This window comes from Rana temporaria, chromosome 2 (assembly GCF_905171775.1).
Source record: "Rana temporaria chromosome 2, aRanTem1.1, whole genome shotgun sequence".
In the NCBI taxonomy this organism is placed as follows: domain Eukaryota; kingdom Metazoa; phylum Chordata; class Amphibia; order Anura; family Ranidae; genus Rana; species Rana temporaria.
This window is the reverse complement of record NC_053490.1, coordinates 473,159,250-473,184,298: the sequence shown is the minus strand read 5'-3', so window position 1 is coordinate 473,184,298 and position 25,049 is coordinate 473,159,250. Positions and strand designations below refer to the sequence as shown.

At 39.7% G+C, this 25,049-nt stretch overlaps 1 protein-coding gene across 2 annotated transcripts in view; it reads left to right on the top strand.

Moving 5' to 3' along the window:
* The window catches only part of EPHA3 (EPH receptor A3), a 481,147-nt gene that overhangs the window by 450,277 nt on the left and 5,821 nt on the right, over positions 1 to 25,049 (top strand). The window contains exons 15-17 of one of the 2 annotated variants that reach the window (XM_040338730.1): positions 5,137 to 5,330; positions 7,395 to 7,451; positions 20,900 to 21,055. In XM_040338730.1, the coding sequence (XP_040194664.1) occupies positions 5,137 to 5,330; positions 7,395 to 7,451; positions 20,900 to 21,055 (407 nt within the window). The remainder of the gene's footprint in view (positions 1 to 5,136; positions 5,331 to 7,394; positions 7,452 to 20,899; positions 21,056 to 25,049) is intronic. The other variant, XM_040338731.1, reaches the window with a different exon arrangement.

The window sequence follows — 25,049 nt, the reverse complement described above, 5'->3', positions numbered from 1 at the left end:
AATGCATCTTCGCCCATGTAGACAAAAATCTGGAACCGATTGTGAACTGGAGCAAGAAGAACCAAAAGCACTGAAGAACTGCAACATAGAGCACCACTTTTCTGGAAGATATTTACATTTCATCAATTCCTAAACACATCAGAATATTTTTGGATCATAGTAGGCAGAACCGTGCAATTCCAAAAATAATTTCCATTTCTATGCCCAATATTAGAATATTTTCTTTTGCATTTGTGTTTGAAGTGATAAATACATATATAACTTCTGTATTTTGAAGCCATTTCTGTACTTTAGACATGTCTATATCTCATCTGGTCATTAGGAAGGTAAATAAACACAAGCCAGTATCTTTCCCCAGTCTAAATACTTGTTATATTAATATAATTCAGAGCACAAGGCCAATAATGTATAAGTAAAATAAACAAAATGTAACCCACAAAGAGATGCAGAAATGAAAGCATATCAAATATATGTAATCCATGTCTCCTACAATATAAATGTAAAAGTAAAAAAAGATATACAATTAATGTTTTCTGTAAAGAAGAAATAACACTGTGGCACAATAGGTACTCCTTGTTTGTAACAGATAGATTGAGTCTCCTAACTTTATGTTGATGATATCTTGGCTGATTTACTTTCACACGGAGGCGCCGTCGGCGGTAAAGCGCCACTATTTTTTGTGGCGTTTACTGCCAATTTTGCGGCGCTATTCGACTGCTAGTGGGCCGGTTTTACCCCGCTAGCGGACAAGAAAAGGCTCAAAACCACCGCAAAGTGACTCTGCCGAGGTGCATTGCCGGCGGTATAGCCGCGATGTCCCATTGATTTTAATGGGCGGGAGCGGTGGAGGAGCGGTATACAAACCGCTCCTTCACCGCTCCAAAGATGTAGCTAGCAGGACTTTTTTTACCGTCCTGCTAGCGCACCACTCCAGTGTGAAATCCCTCAGGGCTTTCACACTGGAGACACAGCAGCGGCTGTTTAGGGTCAGTTTGCAGGTGCTATTTTAAGCGCAATAACGACTGCAAACCGCTCCAGTGTCAAAGGGGTCTTACTAAAGAAGCAAAGCATTTTCATTTTCCAAAATGAATCTTCACTTTGGAAAATAATTTTCACTTAGCGAATAAAGTGTTGACTTCTATCATCTAATATTGTGCAGGCAAAAAATGTTTTTTAATTTTCCTTGCACATAGTTTGGTAACTTCTGCTAAGTAGATTTTTCACTACATTCATCAAGATAAATGAAAACTTCCATTAGTAAATCGGGTTGAGTTGTCAATGGCAAATTTCCTGTTCACCTTACAAGGATATTTTAACATTACACAGGATTTTTCCCCCTAGCTTTGTGAATGAGGTGATGATCTACTGACTTCCAACATCCAATTATGTGCAAGCAAAAATATATATTTTTTTATCATCCTTGCACATGATTTGGTATTCTTTGCAAAGTGAATTTTCATCACATTCATCAAGCTAAGGGAAATCCCCTTGCAAAATTAAAATTACCTTGCAAAGTGATCAGCCTTTGTCTAAAATGTATTGGAAAAAAAGCATTCATATTTTTAAGTACAGTAAGCACTATGGAAGAATTTTCACTGTGAAAAGTTGATTACACAACAAGTAGTCTATGGCCAGTGCCAAGAGGTATGTCACCAATTATGAATTCTGTGGTCAGCTGTTCACAAATTCTTGGACGTGTCCTGAAGTGAACAGTTAGTGTTGCAGTAGGCCGAGTCTACCCTCAGCCAAAAAATGATCTAATACTTTTGATTTGCAAATTTGATTTGCTGTGATATTTTTGTTCAGTCTGAAATTGGAACTCCAGGCAAAAATGATAACCTTAGCTTCTGAATGATATGCCTCATATATAAACCTTACTGTTATAGTATTCTATTCCGCACAGTTCTGGAACCTTTTTGCATTTACATTTCGGTAAAGAGATTCACAATGAATTGCCATAGGAAAAAATGGCTGCTAAATTTCAGTTTCCTTGAAATGGCCACAGATGGACCGAAATTCAGGGATCAGTTGAATTTCTATCCATCTATGGTTATTTAGAGCATTCAATCTAAGGAATAACTGTTCTTCAATGGGCTTGTTGGAATATTTTGCTTTGACAAAGAAAGCACTTTCTATCAGAATACAATAGCACACCAGGGAGGATTCCCTCATCCACCTCAAAATGTGTGGATGAGGAAATTGGTTTGGTTGACTGATTAAAAAATACGATCTATCTGTGAGCAGCTTAAACTGGTTCTAAAGGTAAACTTGTTTTTACGTTAGTGTGTTTTCTGCGCCCAATCCCGACTCAGGGCTGTGCCTGAGAACAGTGGCTCTCTCGGCTCTCTCTCTCCTCATTGGACAGAGAGGCAGCAGCAGGAGGCCAATCACAGCCAGTGAAGACAAACTAGGGGTGTGGGGCCAAGCTGTGCTGTGTGTGTCAATGGACACACAGAGTGCGGTTCAGGATTAAGCCAGCACAAGTGCTCCCATAGCAAGCTGCTTTCTATAAGGGACACTCAGAAGGGAGAGGAGCCAGGAGCACCATGGGGGACCCCCAGTAGAGGAGGATTGGACCATTGCACAAAGCAGGTAAGTATGAAATAATTATTATAAAAAAAAATCCCTTAGAATTAGTTTAAGTCACCTAGTCACATCTCCACCCCTGACCACTGGCTGGACACTAAAGGAGCAGCAAGAGGTCATCATCATTTATATATATATATATATATATATATATATATATATATATATTACTACAGACACACAGTATATATCTCCTCTCTCATATATACTGTATATATATATATATATATATATATATATATATATATATATATATATATATATATATATATATATATATATCTGTGTGTGTGTGTGTGTGTGTGTGTGTGTGTGTGTTTTTTTCTTCTAATAGTTGCTTTTAATTACTCTGAGTTCTGCTATAATCTACCTTGTCCTGACACCTATTAAAAATGTGCACCCCAGTTGAGCATAAACATTTTTCTTTAAACTAATTACACTCCTGGTGGTTCTGATAGTAACATTCTTATACATTCTAGTTAGGGTTGTCCTGATACCACTTTTTTAGGACCGAGTACAAGTACCGATACTCTTTTTCATGTACTCGCCAATACCGATTACCGATACTTTTTTTTAAATGCAGCCATGTGTCCCCAAATGCAGCCTTGTCCCTAAATGCAGCCATGTCCCTAAATGCAGCCTTGTCCATAATGCAGCTTTGTCCATAATGCAGCCTTGTCCATAATGCAGCTTTGTCCATAATGCAGCCTTGTCCATAATGCAGCTTTGTCCATAATGCAGCCTTGTCCATAATGCAGCTTTGTCCATAATGCAGCCTTGTCCATAATGCAGATTTGTCCATAATGCAGCTTTGTCCCTAAATTCAGCCTTGTCCCTAAATTCAGCCATGTCCCTAAATTCAGCCTTGTCCCTAAATTCAGCCTTGTCCCTAAATTCAGCCTTGTCCCTAAATTCAGCAATTTCCATAATGCAGCCTTGTCTATAATGCAGCCATGTCCCTAAATACAGCCTTGTGTCCCCTAAGAGAAAGCCAAGCCCCCCCCCCCCCCCTGCCGATGCTGACATCTAGTTGATTTGCACTTGGGGAACATAACAGCTTTCATTTGAATAGCTGTGTGTTCCCCGCCGCGCCTCGTCATGTATAGACACTCCCCCTTGCCCGGGCACTTTGATAGACAGATCACCCGTCCAATCCTGGGACGGGTGATCTGCCTATCAAAGTTTCCGGACAAGTGGGAGGGGCTATACACGACGAGGCGGGGAACACACAGCTATTCAAATGAAAGCTGTTATGTTCCCCACGCGCAAATCAACTAGATGTCGGCAGGGGCGGGGGGCTTGGCTTTCTCTTAGGGGACTAGGCAGCAGCAGCTCTCCTCCATACTCGAGGACTGCTCTCCACCCGCTCTCCGCCCCCTCTCCACCCGCTCTCCACCCCCTCTCCACCCGTCCCCACCCGCTCTTGGGAAAAAAAGTATCGGTAAAGCATCCGGAGCATTTGCGCAAGTGTCCCGATATCGATACTAGTATCGGTATCGGGACAACCCTAATTCTAGTGTTATTTTATTTCATGTACCCCAAAATCTAAACATGAAAATATGTCTAATGCGTCATGGTTGTTGTAGCACTGCCATCGCTGAACACATTGCAGCCTTCCCCTTACACTGAAGTTCTTCAGCAGAGTCATGTGACAAGATGTTGCAGTGTTGCCAAGAAACCCACTAAGAAGTTAGCTGCCTGGGACATTATTTAATTCAGACTGAAGAGTTGCGGTGTTTTCTGGATACTAATAGCTGGATATGATTAGCAGGTCCTTGACTGAATGACCACCCTGTACAATACAACATAATCCGATACTTGAAAATAAGTCAAGGTGGACATAGCCTCAAAGTGCTTTCTTCTCTTGTCACTAACTCGTTTAACAACATCTGTAAGTTTAACATCAAGTCACATTTTTCTTTTCATACATCACCAGCAACAATTAGAAAAATGAGGCATTTATAATCTTCAAGACCATTTTCCAGCCTTTGATTATTTGTTCATAGCGGGAACTTAATTTTTCTGCGCACTGCCAAGCCTCTTCTACATTATTGTAGGCTTACATAAACACCAGTTGACTAATTAAGTGATCAAATGTGACATCAAAGTAAAAATATATATACGGAATGTAGTCACGTGATGCAATGATTTCATTTTATTTTCTTCTTCCTCTTAAGTGAAACGTTTATGCATGAAGGGCACTTTAAGCGGTCCGTAGCTGGGGTGCTATTATTGCAAACTGTTTACCTTGCATGTAATGAAATCCATATTTTACCCAAATGTACCTTTTAAATAGATTTTTTTTTTGTCCTTTGTGTACGGCACGTGGAAGATTTAGCTTGTTCATTCGAGCAAATATTTCAACTACAAGCTAATTATTGTGGTTTAGAGATAGTGTTTACAGTAATCTGCTGGCAGTTTTCTTAAAGGGGTAATGACTTGTGAACATAAACAAATGACAACCATAAATAAGGCAGAAAGGTATTTTTTTATGTTACGTTTGCAGCAAAATAGCATTAATTCTAAAAAGAGTATTTTCCCTATTAACAGGTTATTAAAGCGGTAGATGAAGGTTACCGGCTGCCACCACCCATGGAATGTCCAGCTGCCTTGTATCAGCTGATGCTAGACTGCTGGCAGAAGGATCGAAACAACAGACCAAAGTTTGAGCAGATTGTCAACATCTTGGACAAGTTAATTCGTAATCCTAGCAGCCTGAAAGTCATCGCCAATACGGCCACAAGGTGACGCTTCAAAAATGCTGTTTTTAATAAAATATTTTATACTTATTTTTGGTGATTGGACATAAAGGGCTTTTCACATCTCACGCAGCTTTGGTAAAACACGGTTTCATTTTGACTTTGGTGACAAAAAACCGACAAGACTAGAATAGGTCTTCATCCTCAGAGCTCTGTTTTTGTCGGTTCCATTGGTAGAGAGCTGAGATAGTGACCTGTCAAAGATACACAAAGAGCATAGGGGTGTGCAAGGGGTGCCTGGGCACACCCTAATCCTGGGGTTGGCAACCTGTCAATGGTGGGCAGGTGACAGGTAAACCGCAATCCTTCCTTGCCAGTCCTCAGAACCTGGACAGGAGAGGCGGCGGGGGTGGAATTTAGTGGAACCAATCTTTATTTTCCTCCTGCAGCAGCTGAAAGTAGGCTTCTTCTACTCTCCCGTTTGTCAACATTTAGCTGCCATAGTAAGAAAATATAGGGAATCGGTACTAATATGTGCCACCCCTCCTTTCCCTGTTCCTCTTCCTTCTGTTATCCAGGTCCCCCATGTGCTCCATTGCTCCCCCTTTCTCCCATTGTTTCAGGATGAAGAGCGGGGAAGAGGCCGGTAAATATGTCAAACACATATGTGTTGGAGCTTTTGGGTGCACACACTAATGCAATAAGCTGCACACACCTATGCCAAAGAGCAAACTGTGGGATTTATTTACTAAAACTGGGGAGTGCAAAATCGGGGAGCAGCTGTGCATGGTAGCCAATCAGCTTCTAACTTCAGCTTGTTCAATTAAGCTTTGACAAAAAAAAAAAAAAAACTGGAAGCTGATTGCTTGCTATGCAGAGCTGCACCAGATTTTGCACTCTCCGGCTTGAGTAAATCAACCCCTGTGTGTAAGCCAATAGTACTAAATATTATTAAATCTGAATGAAGTTATAAAAGAAAGCAGAAAATGGAACTAAAGTACAGAATAAGAGAGGTATCAGTGCTCTGATTCCTATCAAAAATGCTAAAGTATTTGGCCTATATGGATTGATTTTACTGCCTTTGACGAGAATAAACAATTGGAGAATAAAACACGACTTTCTCATTTACAAACTCGGTTAACTACACTTTCTCATTAATAGCAGGCTGGCCAAGGGTGGGTTAGGTGGCACAACCTCTGCTGATTTTGTTTTTATTATGTAATTACAGACAACCTTGGCCTGAGAGGGGCAGGTCTATGGGCATGCCTCTTCTTGGCAATCCCCTTGCTTTTTCACCAATCTACACTATTTTCCAGTTACTCCTTAACCATTTTTTTAAGGTTTATACTGTATGTAATAGATTAAGTTGGTATAGCCTTCTTGGGTGCAATTAGGTACCCTCCGTGCACTCTGATGGTGCCTTTTACAGGCGTAATGTTGTACCATAATTTGCATTATTTTTTGTATTTTCTGTAATTTTTGTACCTTAGATGCAATGCTATTGGTGTGGTGGGTGCCTGTATTTCATTGTGCCCCCCTTTTGGAGATATATGGGTGTTTTTTTTTTCCTTACTTGCCTTTGTATTCCTGTGAAATCTAAAAAACTAAAATAAAGATTTTGCAAAAAAAAAAATAAAGCAAGGGAAATAACCTTGATGTGGCAATGGTAGTGGGGAGGCTAGCATGATTGTTTTGTTTTTTTTTGTATTTTTTTTTTCTAAATTTGGCAAGTATACAAAATAATGTGGACTATTTTCATGGCTCCTCTATTTTTCTAAGAATTTATAAGGATTTAGTAGGCATAATGAAGTTAAATGTCAGTCAAAACATTTTGGGTATTTTTTTTTTTTCCTATAGCATGGGTAAAAATGACTTGCTTTGTTTTGTTTTTTTTATATCAGACTTAAGCACAGAATAGGAAATAACTACCGTATGTTTCTATAGCATGGATACAATTACTTTCTTTGTCCTTTCTTTTTTTTTTTTCGTTATTGTTTTCTATTTTTTTATATTGGTGCAGAAAAACCAATAACCATGCTTCTATAGCATTGGTAAAAATTACTTTCTTTGTCGGTCTTTTTTTTTATTGTTTTTATTTTTTTTATATAGGACTAAAGCACAGAATAAAAGCCTTGGAAGGGCTAACATTTTCCCTGGATTTACCAGGTATACAAAATAATGTAGATTTTTCCTTTTCCATTCTATGACCTTCTGAACTTTTAGTGAGGAATAGTTACAAACGTTGTCAGTTTTCTTTTTGTCAATTTTGTTTGCATCTTTGTTGGGGATAATTTCTCTCACTTCCTGTCATTAGGATAAGAATTACAGGTTAATCTTTTTTTTAATTGTTACTTTTTTATTTATATCCTGTATGTCAGACAAATCATATTTGTATCACAATACTATCACTTACATAATGTCAAAAACACGAAAATGCAATAGCTCAATGATCAAAGAGCATAGTTAATGATCCAGAAAAACAGGGAAGCTGTCCTGCACACAGTTTGCGATCATTATGCAAGAGGTAAATAATCACATACAGTGGGGAAAATAATTATTTGATCCCCTGCAGATTTTGTACGTTTTACCACTTACAAAGAAATGAAGGGTCTTCATTTTTTATCATAGGTGAATTTTAAATGATAGAGACAGAATATAAACCAAAAATCCAGAAAAAAAAACACATTGTACAAATATTATAAATTGAGGTGCTGTTCAGTGAGTAAAATAAGTATTTGATCCCCTACCAACCAACAATAATTCTGGTGCCCACAGACTGGCTACAGTATGTGCTCCTGTGGTAAACAGATTAGTCCTGTCAATTTAACCTCCCTGGCGGTCTTCCCGAGACTGACTCGGGGTTAGATTTTCCTGCTACTATCGGTAACCCCGAGTCAGTCTCGGCTCGCCTCGCTGAATCCACAGGCACTTTTTACTTACCTTGTCCCTGGATCCAGCGATGCCACCGCGCTGTGTGAGCGAGCGGGACCTCGCTCGATTCACATAGTGCCTCCGTGTGACGCCGATCTCCGTTCCCTGCGACGTTACGACGCACGGGGACGGAGAACGGCGCCAAATTCAAAAACGTAAACAAACACTATACACACAGTATACTGTAATCTTATAGATTACAGTACTGTATGTAAAAAAAACACACCCCCCCTTGTCCCTAGTGGTCTGCCCAGTGTCCTGCATGTCATTTTATATAATAAAAACCTTTTTTTCTCCCTGCAAACTGTAGATTGTCCATAGCAACCAAAAGTGTCCCTTTATGTCAAAAATAGTTTTAGATCAGCTAAAAAACAGCGATAATAAATTATAATCACTTGCAGAATTGTGCGATAGCGATTTGTGGGGAAATTCGTCATAAAAAAAAAAAAAATAATGACAGCAACAATTCTGCAACTGAGCAAATTTCAGTGATTTTAATTTGATTACATTATTGAATAATTTTTATTATAATTATATTATTATTTGTTATAATTATTTATAATTATTTATTATATTATAATTTATAATTTTGTTTTTAAAAAAATGTAATACCCGGGATGCCTATTAGAATCTTGTTTGGTCAGATTTAAGTGAGTTATTTCTAAAAATTACAGACCTACAATATAAAACGCCAAATTTCCTTGCAAATAATGGTACCGCTTTCAGCATGTTTTTTCTGAAAGAATCATACCGCCAGGGAGGTTAAGAAGGTACTCCCAACGACAACTTGTTTAAGTGTATAGACACCTGTCCACGGAATCTCTTTCTTCTATTCAAACCTCCCCATCATGGGCAAGAGCTATCAAAGGGCCTCAGGGACACCATTGTAGACCTGCACAAGGCTGAAATGGGCTACAAGACCATCAGAAAAAAGCTTGGTGAGAAGGAGACAACTGTTGGAGCGATTATTCATAAATGGAAGAAAACCAAAAAAACATCAATCACCCTCACAGTCTGGAGCTCCATGCAAGATTTTGCTTCATGGGGTAAGGATGATCATGAGAAAAGTGAGGGATCAGCCCAGAACTACACAGGAGGAGCTTGTGAATGATCTCAAGGCAGTTGGGACCATAGTCACTAAACAAACCATTGGTAAAAAAAATAATCCCTACAGTCAAGCATGGAGGTGGAAACATTAGGTTTTGAGGCTGTTTCTCTGCTAAAGGTACAAGCTGAGTTTCCGCCACCGGACACATGAATTACAAAGGCTAGTTTTTTTTTAAGCACCTGATTAGAGCCAGAGGCTCTAATAGGCTTCAACATAGGGTGGACTCGGATCACAGAGGATGTTTCCGAAGACCACTCAGGTCGGTTGCAACAGCGAATGAATATTCACTGTTGCAACACTGATTCTTCTCCTGGCCAATTTGGGAAGCAGGTATGAAACCTGTTTCCCAATTGGCCAAATCCTATTGTTAGGCGATCCTATTGGAACCCAAGGGTCGGGAGGAGCAGCACTGTGGAAGCTGCTCCAGGAGAGAACACCAGAGCAGCTTTTCCCAAGTCTGCCACGCTGGAAGATGGCTGCATCAGCTGCTCTCAATGCCTGCATCCAAGGTAACAACACTGGGAGGTGGGGGGGGGGTGTTAGTTCTGTGCTGTGGGGGGGTGGTTGGCAGTTGGCAGTTGTGCTAGTGCTGCTATTTGCCGCCCCCCAAAAGAAAACCACACCAGCCGCCACTGCTCTTGGCGCTGGCTGTATGCAAATATGCGGCCTCTCTGCACCTGGTCCTTAGCACCAAGGGGTCACACATTTGCATGAATTGCCCTTAATACACGTGTGCTGCACGCTCCCGGCACAGTTACCATTGTCTAACCAAAACCTCCTGATTGCTCTTTGCGATATGGAGTTTTTTGACCACGTGACCACCGTGATCTTAAGCCGCGCCCCACCTCCCAGCGTCATAAACCTCTTAAAGGGTCGGGAGGTACGCCAAGAGGTTAAAGTCACTAAAAAGAAAATATATTTAAAATGTAAGGATTATTAAAGGAGCTTTCCACTTTCATCAAGAAAATAAAAGATCTAGTGTTACAGGGCTAACACATATTTTGTAGTTATGCAGTTACTATGCAGGTTTCTTGCTAATCTTTTCACAACTGCACATTTTTTTTTTTTTTTAATAAAAGTCTCTTTTTATGTTAAAGTGTCACTAAAAGCAACACTTTTTATTGTTTCCATTTTGCATAGCGTAAAGTTTTTTTTTCCCCATCTGTGTCATATTAGGGAGATTTCCCTTCACTTCCTGTCCCATAGCCAAAACATGAAATGAGAAGAAATCCCCCCAGAGTGAGGGAAAACTAGTGTGTCACCAGGCTCACCAGAACTAATGTACCCCATTGGAAGATTTCCACTCTGGTAGTGTTCTAATGCCAACCCAAATTTTTTCTTTTACTTTCACTTTTGATGCTAAGGGTAAACAGGACAAATAGAGAGGGTGAATCTCCATAACAGGGGCACAGACAGCAATAAAAGCCGATAGATGTTCTAATTCCTCTCCACCCTATCCCAAATTAAAAAAAAACACATTTTGTCTTAAGTGACATTTTAAATAAAATGTTAGAACTCAAGTGAAAAACAAGATTAAAATGAATTGTACATTAACCACTTCCTGCCCGCCGTATGCAGAATGATGGCCGGTAAGTGGTTCTGTTATCCTGACTGGGCGTCATATGACGTCCAGCAGGATAACATGCTACCGCGTGACCGTGGGGGCAACGCAGAATGGCGATCGCGAGTGAGGTGTGTCAGTCTGACATGCCGCATCTTCGTTCGTGATAAGGAGCCTCTGTCAGAGGCTTCTTACCACATGATCAGCTGTGACCAATCACAGCTGATCATCGCGTGAACCAGGAAGTGGCGGTAAATGGAATTCCTCGGTTCGTGCTGGCAGGGTGAGCCGATCAGTAGCTCTCCCTGTCAGAGGGGGGTTCTGTGCTGATAATCAGCACATTTATTATCAGCACAGCCTTCATCAAATGTACTAATAAGCTGCCAATTGGTGCCCAGTCAGTGCCCCATCATAACCCCCTGCCAGTGCCCAATAAAGTGCCAATCAGTGCCCACCACAGTGCCAATCAGAGCTCAACACAGTGCCAATCAGGGCCCATTGCAGTGTCAATCAGTGCCCAGCAGTAACACCTGTCAGTAACTAATCAGCACCTCATCATCAGTGTTGCCCATCAGTGCCACCTGTCAGTGCCACCTGTCAGTGCCAACCAGTACCACCTATCAGTGCCAATCAGTGCTGTCTGTCAGTGCCCATCACAGCCGCCTGTCAGTGCCCATCAGTGTCTATCAGTGCCGCCTATCAGTGCCCATCAATTCTACATATCAGTGCCCATCAGTGCCAACTCATCAGTGCGGGTCAGTGAAGGGGAAAACACAATTTTATAACAGAAACTAAGAAAAAAACATTTTTTTATAAAAAAATTGGGTCTTTTTTAGTTTGTTCAGCAAAAAATAAAAACCACAGAGGTGATAAAATACCACCAAAAGAAAGCTCTATTTGTTGGAAGAAAATGATAAGAATTTAGTTTGGGTACAGTGTTGCATGATCAAGCAATTGTGACAGCGCTGAAAGCTTAAAATTGTCCGAGGCAGGAAGAGTGGAAGAGGTGAAAGTGTCTGGTACCGAAGTGGTTAAAAGTTAAATAATTAAAACATTTTTTGCTGCAATAATCACCTTCAATCCATTTCACAGCAATTTTTCTGACGTTAGATGTCCTGAGAGGTCAAAGTCATGTCCTTACATTGCTTGCATTAAAAAAAATGCATTTATTTACGTATCAATGATTACAGAGCTTCATTAATATTATATATCTGAATAGAGTTCAGCTTTGATATTTTTTACACTACATAATTTTGTAAATAAATGAACAAAATAGCAGTCTTTTTTATTATAACTTTTTTTAGAGGAGATTACTTTTTCCCTGAATTGTTTATGCTAAGAATCTGTCAATGCTTCCATGACAACTGTCTCAAATCCCTACTCATAATTTATGTTCCAAGCTCATCAGGGTACCGTCCAAAGTTTGGAAACTGATGGATAATGTTTAATGTTTCAGACAGGCCTTTGCATATCATTGCCAGTCTAAAAGTTTCTACTTTAACGGTCACTGTTTAGTCAACAGATGTATGGAAGCTTGTAGGATAGCTGCAAATTACCACCTGCTAAGAAGGGACACGAGAACTGCTCTTGATCGATGTTGTTTGGCATTTGAGAAGCCATTCTGTAAATCATCTTGTATGTATTCCTAATAGGGCTATTGTAGATTATAGAGTCACAGTATTGCCCTGCCAGGCAAATGTATTATTAATTCACGTCACCCCCAACTCTATTCCCTGTGCTTTTATAGCAGTTAATTTGCTATGTAGGGTAGACAGAGTATTTACATTTCATTTTTTTTTTAACTAGAATCTTGGATTGCACCCTTGTTCTGTCTATCCATGTTAATAAGCATTACACAATACCATCTGAATCCCAGCTCACTCAACGCCTTTAACCATCTTTGTCAGAAAGCATTCCTGAAACTTCGATCATTTTGCTTTAAATTGCTTCATGCTTCCCCGGCACTGAGCAAAATAAACACACAAGCCCAATGAGTGGAAAAAAATGGTACTTTTGAAACAAAATGATATTTAGGGAGCGGTGACGAGTGAGGAGAACGGCTTAAAAACTGCCCAGTTATGCACAGAGCATTTCCCAGAAAACAGTACTAAACATGCCAAATCTGATTTAACTATCTTTACAGACAGAAAAGAAATTATTTTTGTGGGAAGTCATTAAACACCCATAAGTCTATTACCATTAGTAGGCCAATTACAGGAGTCGATTGCCAGTGCTGGCAGTCATGAAGCCACAGAAGAGCAGTTATAAGCTTATTGCTGCTGAAGGTCCATCAGCTTTCCAGTCTGGAACACAGAGTGAGCTTCTATATACAGTCATTTGCTGACAATGTATAATCACAAATAGCGTTCAAGTGTTACCTTACGTTACTGCAGTGTTTATACAAATTAGTTCAATTCTGTACCCCCGTCAACACCATTGTAGTGTCCCAATGCTACTTTACCTATAATTACCATATATTTCATGCACCTACAGCAGTTTTGGTCCTGAGGAATGTAAAGTAAATGTTTCTCACGGGGAAAAAAAAGTTCCTTCTGATCCTACAAAAGGGATTCGTTCTCTGGATGAAAAAAAATACCAAACTATTCAGAATAATTGTTAGACAATCCCAACTCTTTTCACTGCTCATAAGCCAGCTTGTATCCTCTTCAATTCCTTGCAACCAGCCGAAGTCCACAATCCAAATAATGGGCTACACACCGAAGACCTTCAACTACAGTAAAGGTTTAGTGCAATGGCAGCATGCCACTCACTCCCACCCAAAGCCATTCCCAAATGTCAAAAAATAAACAAAAATTCCCAACTCGCTTACCAGCCAGCCTGCAACAAACCGAATTGACCTTCTCTAACAGTTCACGGTCAACACAAAGGGTTAAGTTTGCACACATTTTCAAATATACAGTATGGATAACCGGTAGCCTTGTCTTGGCACCCTAATGTACTGCAGTACTAACTCTAGTTTTGAGAGTCTCCCAAGTTGGAGCACATATATAATAATGGATAGATTAAGAGCAGGTGTGCCTGGATGGAGTCCACCCCTCATTTAAGGCACAAGGGACACACTGGATACCCAGCAAAAGCACAATGGCAGCTGAAGGTATCCAGTGTGCCCCCTCACCAATTCACCAACTATACCAATGGCATCCACCCCCAAAACTACATGGCTTTGAGTAGGAGTGAGTGGTGTGCTGTCATTGCAGTAAATCTTGGCAGGAGTTGAATGCCAGTGTGTGGCCCATAGTTTGGTTGGTATCCAGAATAATTATATGATATATGGGATATCATAAGTTGTAAAAATACATCCAACACTTTTTTTAATTCTAAATCTTTCCATTACTATTTGCAGGTATCGGGGGTATTAATAATATATTCATATTTTTCAAACAAACCCTTATTTCTGAAACAAAAAATCCACTTGGAATAAGGCCAATGTCACACTGATGATTGTGTCATGGCAGCAGTATTGCTGTAAAGGGCCGAAAAGGAAAAAAGTTTCCATGTGTCGTTTCCTTACAGGTTGCATGAGCAAGATGTTGCTCCCCCACTAGAGTTGGGCGAATGGTTCAGGCCAAGCAAGAGTTTGGCCTGAACATCGCCTGTTTGCCCGTTCAGTGAACATCCAAATTTTGGGCGCTACACAATGCATTCTAAGCCCTGATTGTGCAAAGATTTGCTCAGTCAGGGTGCATTGAATAGCTTGTTGGTAAGGAGCGGGGCTGGGAAGCCGGCTGCAACATCCTTAACTACGGATGATTCATCAGCTGTCACTGGGCTTCTCCGCTAAAAAATAAACCGACATAAACCCCCCCCCCCAATCCATATCAGGCTCTTCTCAGAGTATGCAGGCCAGGAAAGGGGGGGAGACAAGCGAATGACCCCCCCCTCCTGAACATACCAGGCCACATGGCCTCAACATGGGAGGTTCTTTAGGGTATTGTTCGATTGGAATGCAAGAGGAATGGCATTGTCCATTTAGGTATAAAAGGTATACGAAACATTGCCTTGAAGTGTATGTCACTATCCTCTCATAAATGCTTTAGCATGTTTTTTGCAGTTTCAACTATTTCAAAAAATGTTTAAAATCTGCAGCTTTCATTATATCATACTGGTAATCGTGCAATGAAGGACCTTGTTCATATCCTTCCCCTTATAGGGTGACAACGCTTTGTCCCTATCGCCCAGTTGAGCTTCTGTGTTGCTGCCCTGTCAAATGGGCAACTGATGGAGACCACATGGTCACCATTAGAAAATCATCCCAGAGAAATGCCTACAACCATTACTGGAGTGCATGTATGTATACAATAAGGGTGCCGGAGATCAGCAGCCCTGGGATGCAAAAAAGCATCAACAAAGTTAAGACAGTATTTTATTTAAAACTGGCAAGTAATTTAATAAACTAATTGTCATTCAGTTAGGGATCACATATATTTTATTCTGACACTCTAGTTACACCCCAAAGGCTCTAAATCTTCTCTACATGTATCTCCACTCTTCCTCTCACCCCCTGCTCATATGGTAAATGGCTCCTATTACATATGTCTTGACTTCTGTGTTTTGTTTCTTTTAACCACACTTTTTCTATTTACCACACACAAACTGCAGAATGGCAAAAAAGGAAGAGTGGGGAAGTTTTGTGTTCTCTTCCTCTGTAGATATGTCATCTTCATGATGTCTTTTTAATGACTGCAGTCTGTGGCCTAGTGGGTACTGATTTATGAAAAGCTGTAAAAGATCAGGTGGAGCTCGGCAGGGTTTCTTTACAGCTGCCTGGATTGAGACCCATCTAATTTGTTTAGTTAAGTGTGAGCTCATGGTGAACATCACCCGGCCCATAAATTTCAGTCTTAGACCTCTGACTGGGAGCTAGGTCCAAGAAAATGCTGATGACTTCAGATGATCTTAAAGGCCTACATTCCCTTAGTGCATATTTGGAAACATCACAGGCGCTTCCTACTTTCAGACACATTCCTTTTCTTTGATAAACTGTCCAGATGTCCTCTCCAAGGAGGAAAGTAACCAATTTTGAGTTTGATTCCTCTGAGGAACATTGGAAAGAGTAAAACAATACTTCACATTGCTGGTTACTTGGAGGTTAGGGACCTTTAAATTAAGACCCCTTTCTTTTTTATTGCTTCTTTGATCCAAATCATAGATATGAAGGTTTAACATTGACTATTTGAATCCCTAATCTGTGGAATCTGTTCTTTCTCAGTGAAGAAGTACAGTTCTTTATTTCAAAGACGTGTGCCTCAGATAAAGCTAATCAACAGCCAGTAACACCAGTTAAACAACAATATATATATACATATATATATATATATATATATATATATATATATATATATATATATATATATATATACTGTATATAGAAAACTGAGGTAAAACCTCACATTCTTTCCTACTGCAACACTTCATAAATACTTCAGAAATGTCTTGGGAATCATAGACCTATTGCCAACAAAATATATGAGTCCAAAGGTGATACACTTATTTTAGCTAACAGCAGTAGCTATTTGGTGTTATATTACCAGCACATAAAACGCATTCAGGAAGAAAAAATCTTTAAAGAGGTTAGCCCTTTTCCTGATAAATAATAATATTTGGAGTTTATAAAATGAGTGTAATTCTCCAGATATCATTAGAATCTATAAAACACATTTACTAGAATTACAATTGCCTTCTTTCGGGTAACTGGTATTTTGTTACTGTTTAACTGTGCAAATATAAGTTTGTTTTTACCAAGTTTTAGGTTTGGTCAAATATTTTTTTACCTCCAATTTTTTGGACACATTTCAGTAACCAAATTACGGAACTTTCCGCTGATCACTTTTATTTTTTTTTTCAAATCAATGCAAAATGTAAACATACGCTTCGAAGGAAAAAGGTCCTTAAATAAGGCATTCATATTGAATTCTTGAGTACAAGTTAATTCCTATTCCTGAAGCCAAAGAATTGTATACATTTTACTTGGGGCAATGTGCAATCTGAAGTCAATACCATACCATAAATAGCATCTTATTCAACAGGTATAAAATGGACCGCAGCGACACAATATATAAAACATCACTTTGAATTTATCACTAAATATCTATACACATAACAAAATACTAAAACAGATATACTGCAACACAAGTAAATATTAGTGGAAGTCAAAACTTCAAAAATATAACGGTGGATAATAATGATACCATAGTAACCTAGCCTGGCACCTGTATCAAATGACTACTGTACTGTACAGAAACGGTTAACCCCCTGCAAAAAGAAGGCAGCATATAGTATGAAAAACAGCTTCATGCACATTAGCTTGTCCAGTTGGTTTTTCAAATGCATGCATATGATGTAACTGTGTGTATATTATGGGAGGTTTTAACGATTTTGCAGATTTTCACTAATATTTGCTAGGGCCCCCATATGTCTATTTTTGTATTTTGTTGCATGCTTATAGTAGTTTTTAAAAGATAAATAAAAGAGATGTTTCATATGAATTGCTGCTATTGTGACATATAAAATTATAAAGCAACAGAGAAAAAGTATTTATTGATATTGGGTATTAAGGGTTAGGGTAGGGGCATTAAGGGTTTATAAGTTCAGTTCAATTTCCTCAAAACTGAGGTCCTACATACCTCTAATTCATTTAGCTACACTTTTATGTTTCTTTCTCCAGTCCCACAACATATTTTGGTACCCAGGACTACATTTTTAGGATGAAGTTTTACTAATGCATTATACAGGGCAAATTTATGTCTCTTTCTTTTGATTCTATACCTTTTTTATCACAAGAACATATCTTGTTTGCTCCAGAAGTCATATATTGGCACTGCATTGTGCTATTAAGTCCTTGATCTGTGTGCTTGGTAGACATGTGTATTTGTTTTCGTCTGAATGCATTTTCATCCGAATTTTCAGGTATTTTCGTTATTGTTTTAACAAACAAAAACGAAAGCGCAAAATCCGAAAGATCCGACATAAAAAAAATGCTTTATTTTCATTTTCATTGTGACAACAGTTTGATATAGATAGGAGATTCGACATGACGCTGACAATAGCAAACTGTGTCTATCGAACCTGTGGTCGAATGTGCCTAACCTTAACTCTATTAGTGCAATATTATTCTACATAGAGAGGAAAGATTCAACATTATAGAGACAGTGTTGGGGTAGACCATTCAACATGAACGTCGAAGATTCGATGAAGCAGCGAAAAACATACAAACGTTGAATCTGTCATTGAAGGCTTATGGTGTCTGTCGAAAGTTCTAAGACAATTCGACAAGCAGCTAAACTGTAGGACGCCGCTATCGTACATTTCCGGTCAAATGCTGCACCCATAGGCTATAAAATAATTTAAATGTTGGTTAACTAGTAATAATAATTTATAAATATAATTATTACTAGTGTCATACATTAGAGTTCTTCTATAGCTTGTAGGCGGAACATTCGACCAGAAATGTACGATTGCGGCGTCGTACAGTTTAGCTGCTCTGTCGAATCTTCTTAGAACATTCGACAGACACCATGAGCCTTCAATGGCAGATTCGACCTTAATAATTTGGATTTTCAGAAGAATGCATTTTTTAACGAAACAAAATAAATAAAAACACATTTCGGGAATAACGAAATAAATGTATTTTTCGGACGAAAACAAAATTCCGAAACTAAATATTTCAGTGTGCACATGTCTAGTGCTTGGTTAGCCTGGCCACTAGGGTCCTCAATATGAATCCTGACTCGGACACTACCTGCATGGAGTTTTAATTTTCTCTCTGTGTTTGTATGGGTTTCCTCCAGGAATTCATGTTTCCTCCCATACGCAAGATATACTGGTAGACTCTTTAGCTCAACTGAGTGCACCCAAGATGGCTGTCTCAGCTCCTATATGCTTTAAAGTGATTGTAAATAATCTCCTTGTAAAACAACCCATATAGTTTAAAATAGAAATGAAAAGCAAAATATTTTTGAATAGATATAAAAAAAAAACATGATAAATACCCTTTTTTTCCCTATTTATAAGTGATCACATTCCCTCTGTTCTCAGCTGCATAAGACCGGGGGGGGGGGGGTAGAAGCAGCACACTGAGCTTGCCAGTGAATGACTGTGCAGCAAGGGCATGTCACGACAAGTCTGGTCATTGGAGGTGAGTACACTAAGTTCCCAACATAGCTAGAGAACTGACCCCGGTGTGCTTTCCTGCTTAGTGTGGTCATTATTAATAGGAACACAAGGGGACTAGCAGTAATGCCAGGGATTTTACTTAAAGGAAGCAATACAAAGATAAGAGGATACTTGTACATGATACAGCAGGCACAGATCAGCAATATGAACTGTTGGGGTGACAAACACTTTTCAGTGTTTAAAAGCCCATATAGTAACATTGTCATCATTCCATCACACTTTGCCTTCAGAATAAATAGAATCCATGATAGATTAGTATTGTCTTTATGGAATTTCAAAGTGATGTAAATAGGATAAAAATGTAAGATCCTTAATGGCAAAGGGTAATCCCATCTAAAATAATACATACACATTTATGTGGTATTAAACTAAACCTGTAGCAAACTTAGGCAGTTCAACCGAGCATATAATAGAAAGAGACATATGAAAATTGGATGAATGAAAATTGGTTGTCATAAAGAATGGAAAGACCATTTGATCTAGGCAGGTGAAGCTATTTTCATATCTTTACCTTCAGTCATCCAGGTTTGTTGGATCTTAAATATGATGGGTGGTCTGACAAAAAGGGAGGTTTGCGGGAAGGTGGCTCAAAGGTTGATTGTGAGAGAGGGGCATGCATGATGGTTTCTCCAGAGAAGGTGGAAAGAATAGTCCTGCTGCCAAAACACCTGGCTTCATCAGAAATTACCCAATTGCCCAAAAGTTATTGTCATAAGTAACTTGAAATTGAGAGCGCTTCTTACATTTGTTACGTAGTTTATGGAAACTTTTTTCATGCAGTGCTTTTACTCTTTCCACTCCGCTCTTGAAGCTAATTGCGTGGATGGTTTGGATCGATGGATTTATTTATGGTTGGTGAAAATGTAAATGTATTTATTGGGATTCCATGTGATAGACCAACACAAAGTGGCACATACTTGTGAAGTGGAAGGAAAATGATAAATAATTTTCGAAATAATTTACAAATAAATATCTGAAAAGTGTTGCGTGCATTTGTATTCAGCCCCCCCTTAGAGCCGGTTCACACAGGGGCGACATGACTCTGGCCGCGACTTTGCGAGGCGCCCTGAATACGACCTGAGCGTGCACCAAAGCGCGACTTGGGGCAACTTACAAGGCAACTTCAAGTCGCCTCCAGGACAGGAGGCTTTCCAATGGCAAATAAAACAACAATCAGCTCTGTGGGAGGGAGGGGATTGCCTGAGAAAACTATTATTAGTGTTGCTTCAGTTAAGACAGGGGATCCGACTTGGAGCCAACTTCCATTGAAATCAATGGGTACAAGTTGCCTAGAAGTCGCCTAGAAGTCGGATTGAAGTAGCACAGGAACCTTTTCTGAAGTCGGAGCGACTTCAGTAGTGTACATTAAGACGGCTCCATTCACTTACACTGACTTTCTCAACCAATGCGAATTGGGGCGACTTCAAGCTGGATCCCAAGTCGCCCCTGTGTGAACCGGCTCTTAGTCAGTACTTTTTAGAACCACCTTTCACTGCAATTACAAGTACCGTAGGTGAGGGTGATTAAATCCTGATTAAATCCTGATTTCAGGTTTACAGCTGCCTTTAAAGTGTAACAATATCTTATTAGCCAGTGTTGTAGTAAGAGGAAAAGCTTGAAAATGCAGAACAAATAAAAAAAGTTTTTTTTTTTGTATAATAAATTAAAAATGGTCTATACAGCAACTGAAAATTTGGAGTTGCCCTTTAATTCATGTTGCCATTATTTAGGCCATTGTAAGTGTCTCCGGCTAGTAAAACTACTGTTTTTATCTTCAGTTTCAATATTGTTAATGTAATATTACATGTTTTCTTTTTTCAGGCCATCAAATCTACTATTAGATCAAAACAATGTTGACTTTCCCACATACCGACCCGCAGGAGACTGGCTTGATAGTATGCAGACCGGACAGTGCAAGGACATTTTATCAGGAGTTTGTTACAGCTCTTGCGAAACAATTGCAAAAATTTCCTTAGAGTAAGTCAATATTATTTATAGTTTATTTTGAATCATAAATGCTTGCAATTGTGCATAGTGGAAGCCATCTTACAATAGAACTGTATAATTGCAGTTAAAAGTGGTTGTGAAGGAAAAAAAAATTAAATAACAAACATTTCATACTTACCTGCTCTGTGCAATGGAATTGCACAGCGAGGCCCTGAAGTTCCTCTTTTCGGGTCCCTATTTAGTGCTCCTGATTCCTCCTCTCTGCCCCCCCTACTGGAATCCCCCCTCCTCTATGTCCAGTGCCCCCATAGGAAGCTGCTTTCCATGGGGAAGCTTTTACTTGCTCACTCTCAAGCCCCACTACTGCATCCATTGACACAGTCATCAGGCCCCACCCCATGCTCCCTCATAACTGGCTCTGATTGAGAACAGCGGAAGCCAATGTCTCCTGGTGCTCAGCAAGGCTAGTGAGACCCGTAAGTGAAGGTGAGAGAAGAGCTGCAGATGTGCACAGTGTTGGATCAAATGAAGGGTAAGTAAAATAGAGGGAGGGAGAGGGGATATTGATGCCTAAACATGTTTACCTTCATGCAAGGAATTAATTAAGGATTTGCGAAATGTTAGGCTTGTTGAAGGTAACCCTCAACAACTAGTGTTAAAGGCACAAGTAGTTTTGGATCTTCAGTAACTGGGGAGAGGAAGAGGGCAGGGAAGCAGTAGTAATCAAAGAGTTGAAAAAGATGGAGAATAGGGCTTCTAAATGTCTGGGCATGGTTAAAACCTATGGTGTAATATTTTGAACTGTGGGATACCCAAGAGAACAGTCCAGTTAGTCTATGTAGCAATATAACTGGCATACCTTTCATGATGTTGAACCATGAGTTCTTCTACGCCAGGGATATGCAATTAGCGGACCTCCAGCTGTTGCAAAACTACAAGTCCCATCATGCTTCTGACTCTGGTGTCATGCTTGTGGCTGTCAGGGTCTTGCTATGCCTCATGGGAATTGTAGTTCTGCAACAGCTGGAGGTCCGCTAATTGCATATCCCCGTTCTACGCCCTGGAGATTGGTCAGTTAAACAGCCCACTACTTCATTGTATCATTAAGGAAAATATTGGGGCTATCATTTTTTTATTTCTTATAAAAAATTTAAAATGTGTACATAGCCAAAATGTTTTCTTTCCATTTAGGATAGAGTAGTGAAAAGTTAAAACCAATTTTAGTTTATTTTATGATCTCTGTGTCTCATTGGGGAGATTTAATTTCATTACCTGTCCCCAAAATGCAACAAAAAGTAAGAGGAAATCTACAAAATGAGTTGTCATTGAAATAGACGCTCACAATAGAAATTTCATCCTTCCCTCTGGTTCTGGTGACAACTATAACATTTTGTGTTTCTTATTACTTCTGTCTCAGTGCTATTATTCAAAATTGCGGCAAAAAATTGCATGACTTTGGGGTTGCAATAGTGGAAACCTAGCCTAAGATAAAAAGCCTTCTGTGCGCAAAAGCCCCCCTGAGCCCCCCCTAATACTTACCTGAGGTCCATCTAGATCCAGAGATGTTGCAGGACTGTCTTGGGTGCCTGGAACTCCACTCCTCATTGGCTGAGACAGCAGTGTGGCGCCATTGGCTCCCGCTGCTGTCAATCAAAGTCAGTCAGCCAATGAGGAGAGAAAAGGAGTGGGGACGGGCCGCAACTCTGTGTCTGAATGAATGGACACAGGGAGCTGTGGCTCGGCTCAGGTGCCACCATAGAAAGCTGCTTGCTGTATGGGCACTCAACAGGAGTGATGGGCCAGAAGCACCGAAAAGGGATCTGAAAGGAGGAGGATCCGGGCTGCTCTGTGCAAAACCACTGCACAGAGCAGGTAAGTATAACATGTTTGTTATTTTTAACTTAAAAAAAAAAAACTTTAATAATACTTTATTAGGGATTCGTATTCATCCTTTATCATCCTTTAGGCCCCTTTCACACTGAGGAGTTTTTCAGGTGGGTTAGCGCTAAAAATAGCGCCTAAATACCGCCTGAAAAACTCCTGCACTGCATTCTCAATGTGAAAGCCCGAGGGCTTTCACACTGAGGCGATGCGCTGGCGGGAGAGAAAAAAATCTCCTGCAAGCAGCATCTTTGGAGCGGTGAGAGGAGCGGTGTGTATATCGCTCCTTCACCACTCCTTCCCATTGAAAATAATGGGACACCGCAGTAATACCGCCGGCAATGCGCATCTGCAGAGGCGTAATACCGCGGGCAATGCACCTCTGCAGAGGAGCATTCCCGGCTGTATTAACCCTTTTTTGGCCGCTAGCGGGGGTTAATACCGCACCGCTAGCAGCCAAATTCCGTGGCAATTCCGACGGTATAGCGCCACTATTTTTAGCGGCGCTATACCGCCACCGCACGTCCTGCCCCAGTGTGAAAGGGGCCTAACAGTTTTGGCTATGTATGCAATTGAATTGCCTGGCTCTCATGCCCATTCACTTGCTTCAGTAATTTCAGAAGTCAGGTACCTCTGCATACATGTTCCAGATTAGGAACGCAAACACTTCAAGGCGGCCAATACGACAGCCAAAAAACTAAGATTTTTCAGGGAAGAACTCAGCAGTCAGCAATCGCAGGCTTCATGTTTTTGGCAGGTTTCTTTAAAGCGATGCCATTTACAAATATATATGGAAAAGCTCTACTATCTATACATTATAAGAGATACTAGTCTCTGTATTTACTTTGCTGTAAAGAGATGAAATTAGGCCTACTGCATGCTATCGGCCATTTTAGGCTAAAGAGGGCTTATCAAAATCTGCCTAAAGTGTTCTTCAAATGGAATACTAAGCAGTATGCCAGATGTGTGGAAATAAATGCTTTTGCCAGGATCAAACTTGAGCTCAAATATTTTCATTTATAAAAAGCTCTAGTTAGCTATATTTGTATATATAGAGATGTAAGATAATAATGTTTAATGTAATATATATATATATTGTTTTGTTTAATGGCCCTTTAGAATACAATTACCTCAGGCATTGCTTAATAAACATTGTGGACACCTCAGAAAACCCTGCAAATTACCCATCATGCTCCATTTTTGTAACTAGTTTTCCATTCACTTAAACTATGTGAATGTGTTGTGCGTGATGAGTAATCAGGGTTACAAAGGGATATTATCAATATATAATGAGCAAAATCTCTGTCCAGGATTATGCAGCAGTCTTCCAGGAAGCCTTAGGGAAGGTTTTTTAGAAGTCTGAAAGCTGACAGAGGGAGTGTTAGCAGAAATATGAAGCAAAATACTTACTTCAATGTCAGATGCAAAGAAAGGATAATTAGAGTAAGGATCAAGTGACAAGTTTAAACTATAATACTCAGAAATATTGGAATAAATGTCAGCGGTTCTGAAAGTGTGGTTTGAAAGCGTGCGCCATAGAATAGCTGGAAATGTGTACTCAGTTTTCCAGTAGAATCAAGCTCTATTCTGGGACTTTGAAGGTTTAAATCTGGTCAAAGTAATGTTTAAATCCTACAGAATGTATTGTGTATTTAAAGTTGAGTGGGAATGGCATATTGCCCATGGTTCCACTATATATTCTGGCAGGCAGTTGGGAAGTCTTTTGTGAAGAGGACAGACTAGCATACCGGTAACACATCATGTGATGGATGCCTCTTTTGTCTGATCTTGTGCAGCCGATGGAGATTCTAGTAGGAGACCTATTAGATGGCTGATTACATTTTAAAGTCCAAGAAATTAGGGGGTTGATTTACTAAAACTGTAGAGTGCAGAATCTGGTGCAGCTGTGTATGGTAGCTAGCTTCTATCTTCCGATTGTTCAATTACGTTTTGACAAAAAGGAAAAATTACCTGGAAGTTTCTATGCCGAGCTGCACCAGATTTTGCACATTCCAAAGTATATGTAAACCCAAAAATCTCACATAAGCTTTAACATGTTAGTTTACTACCAAAAATAATTTTTAACATTTCTAAACCTGAACTTTTTAATAAAATAACGTCTAATGCTCTGCCTTGTGCAGGT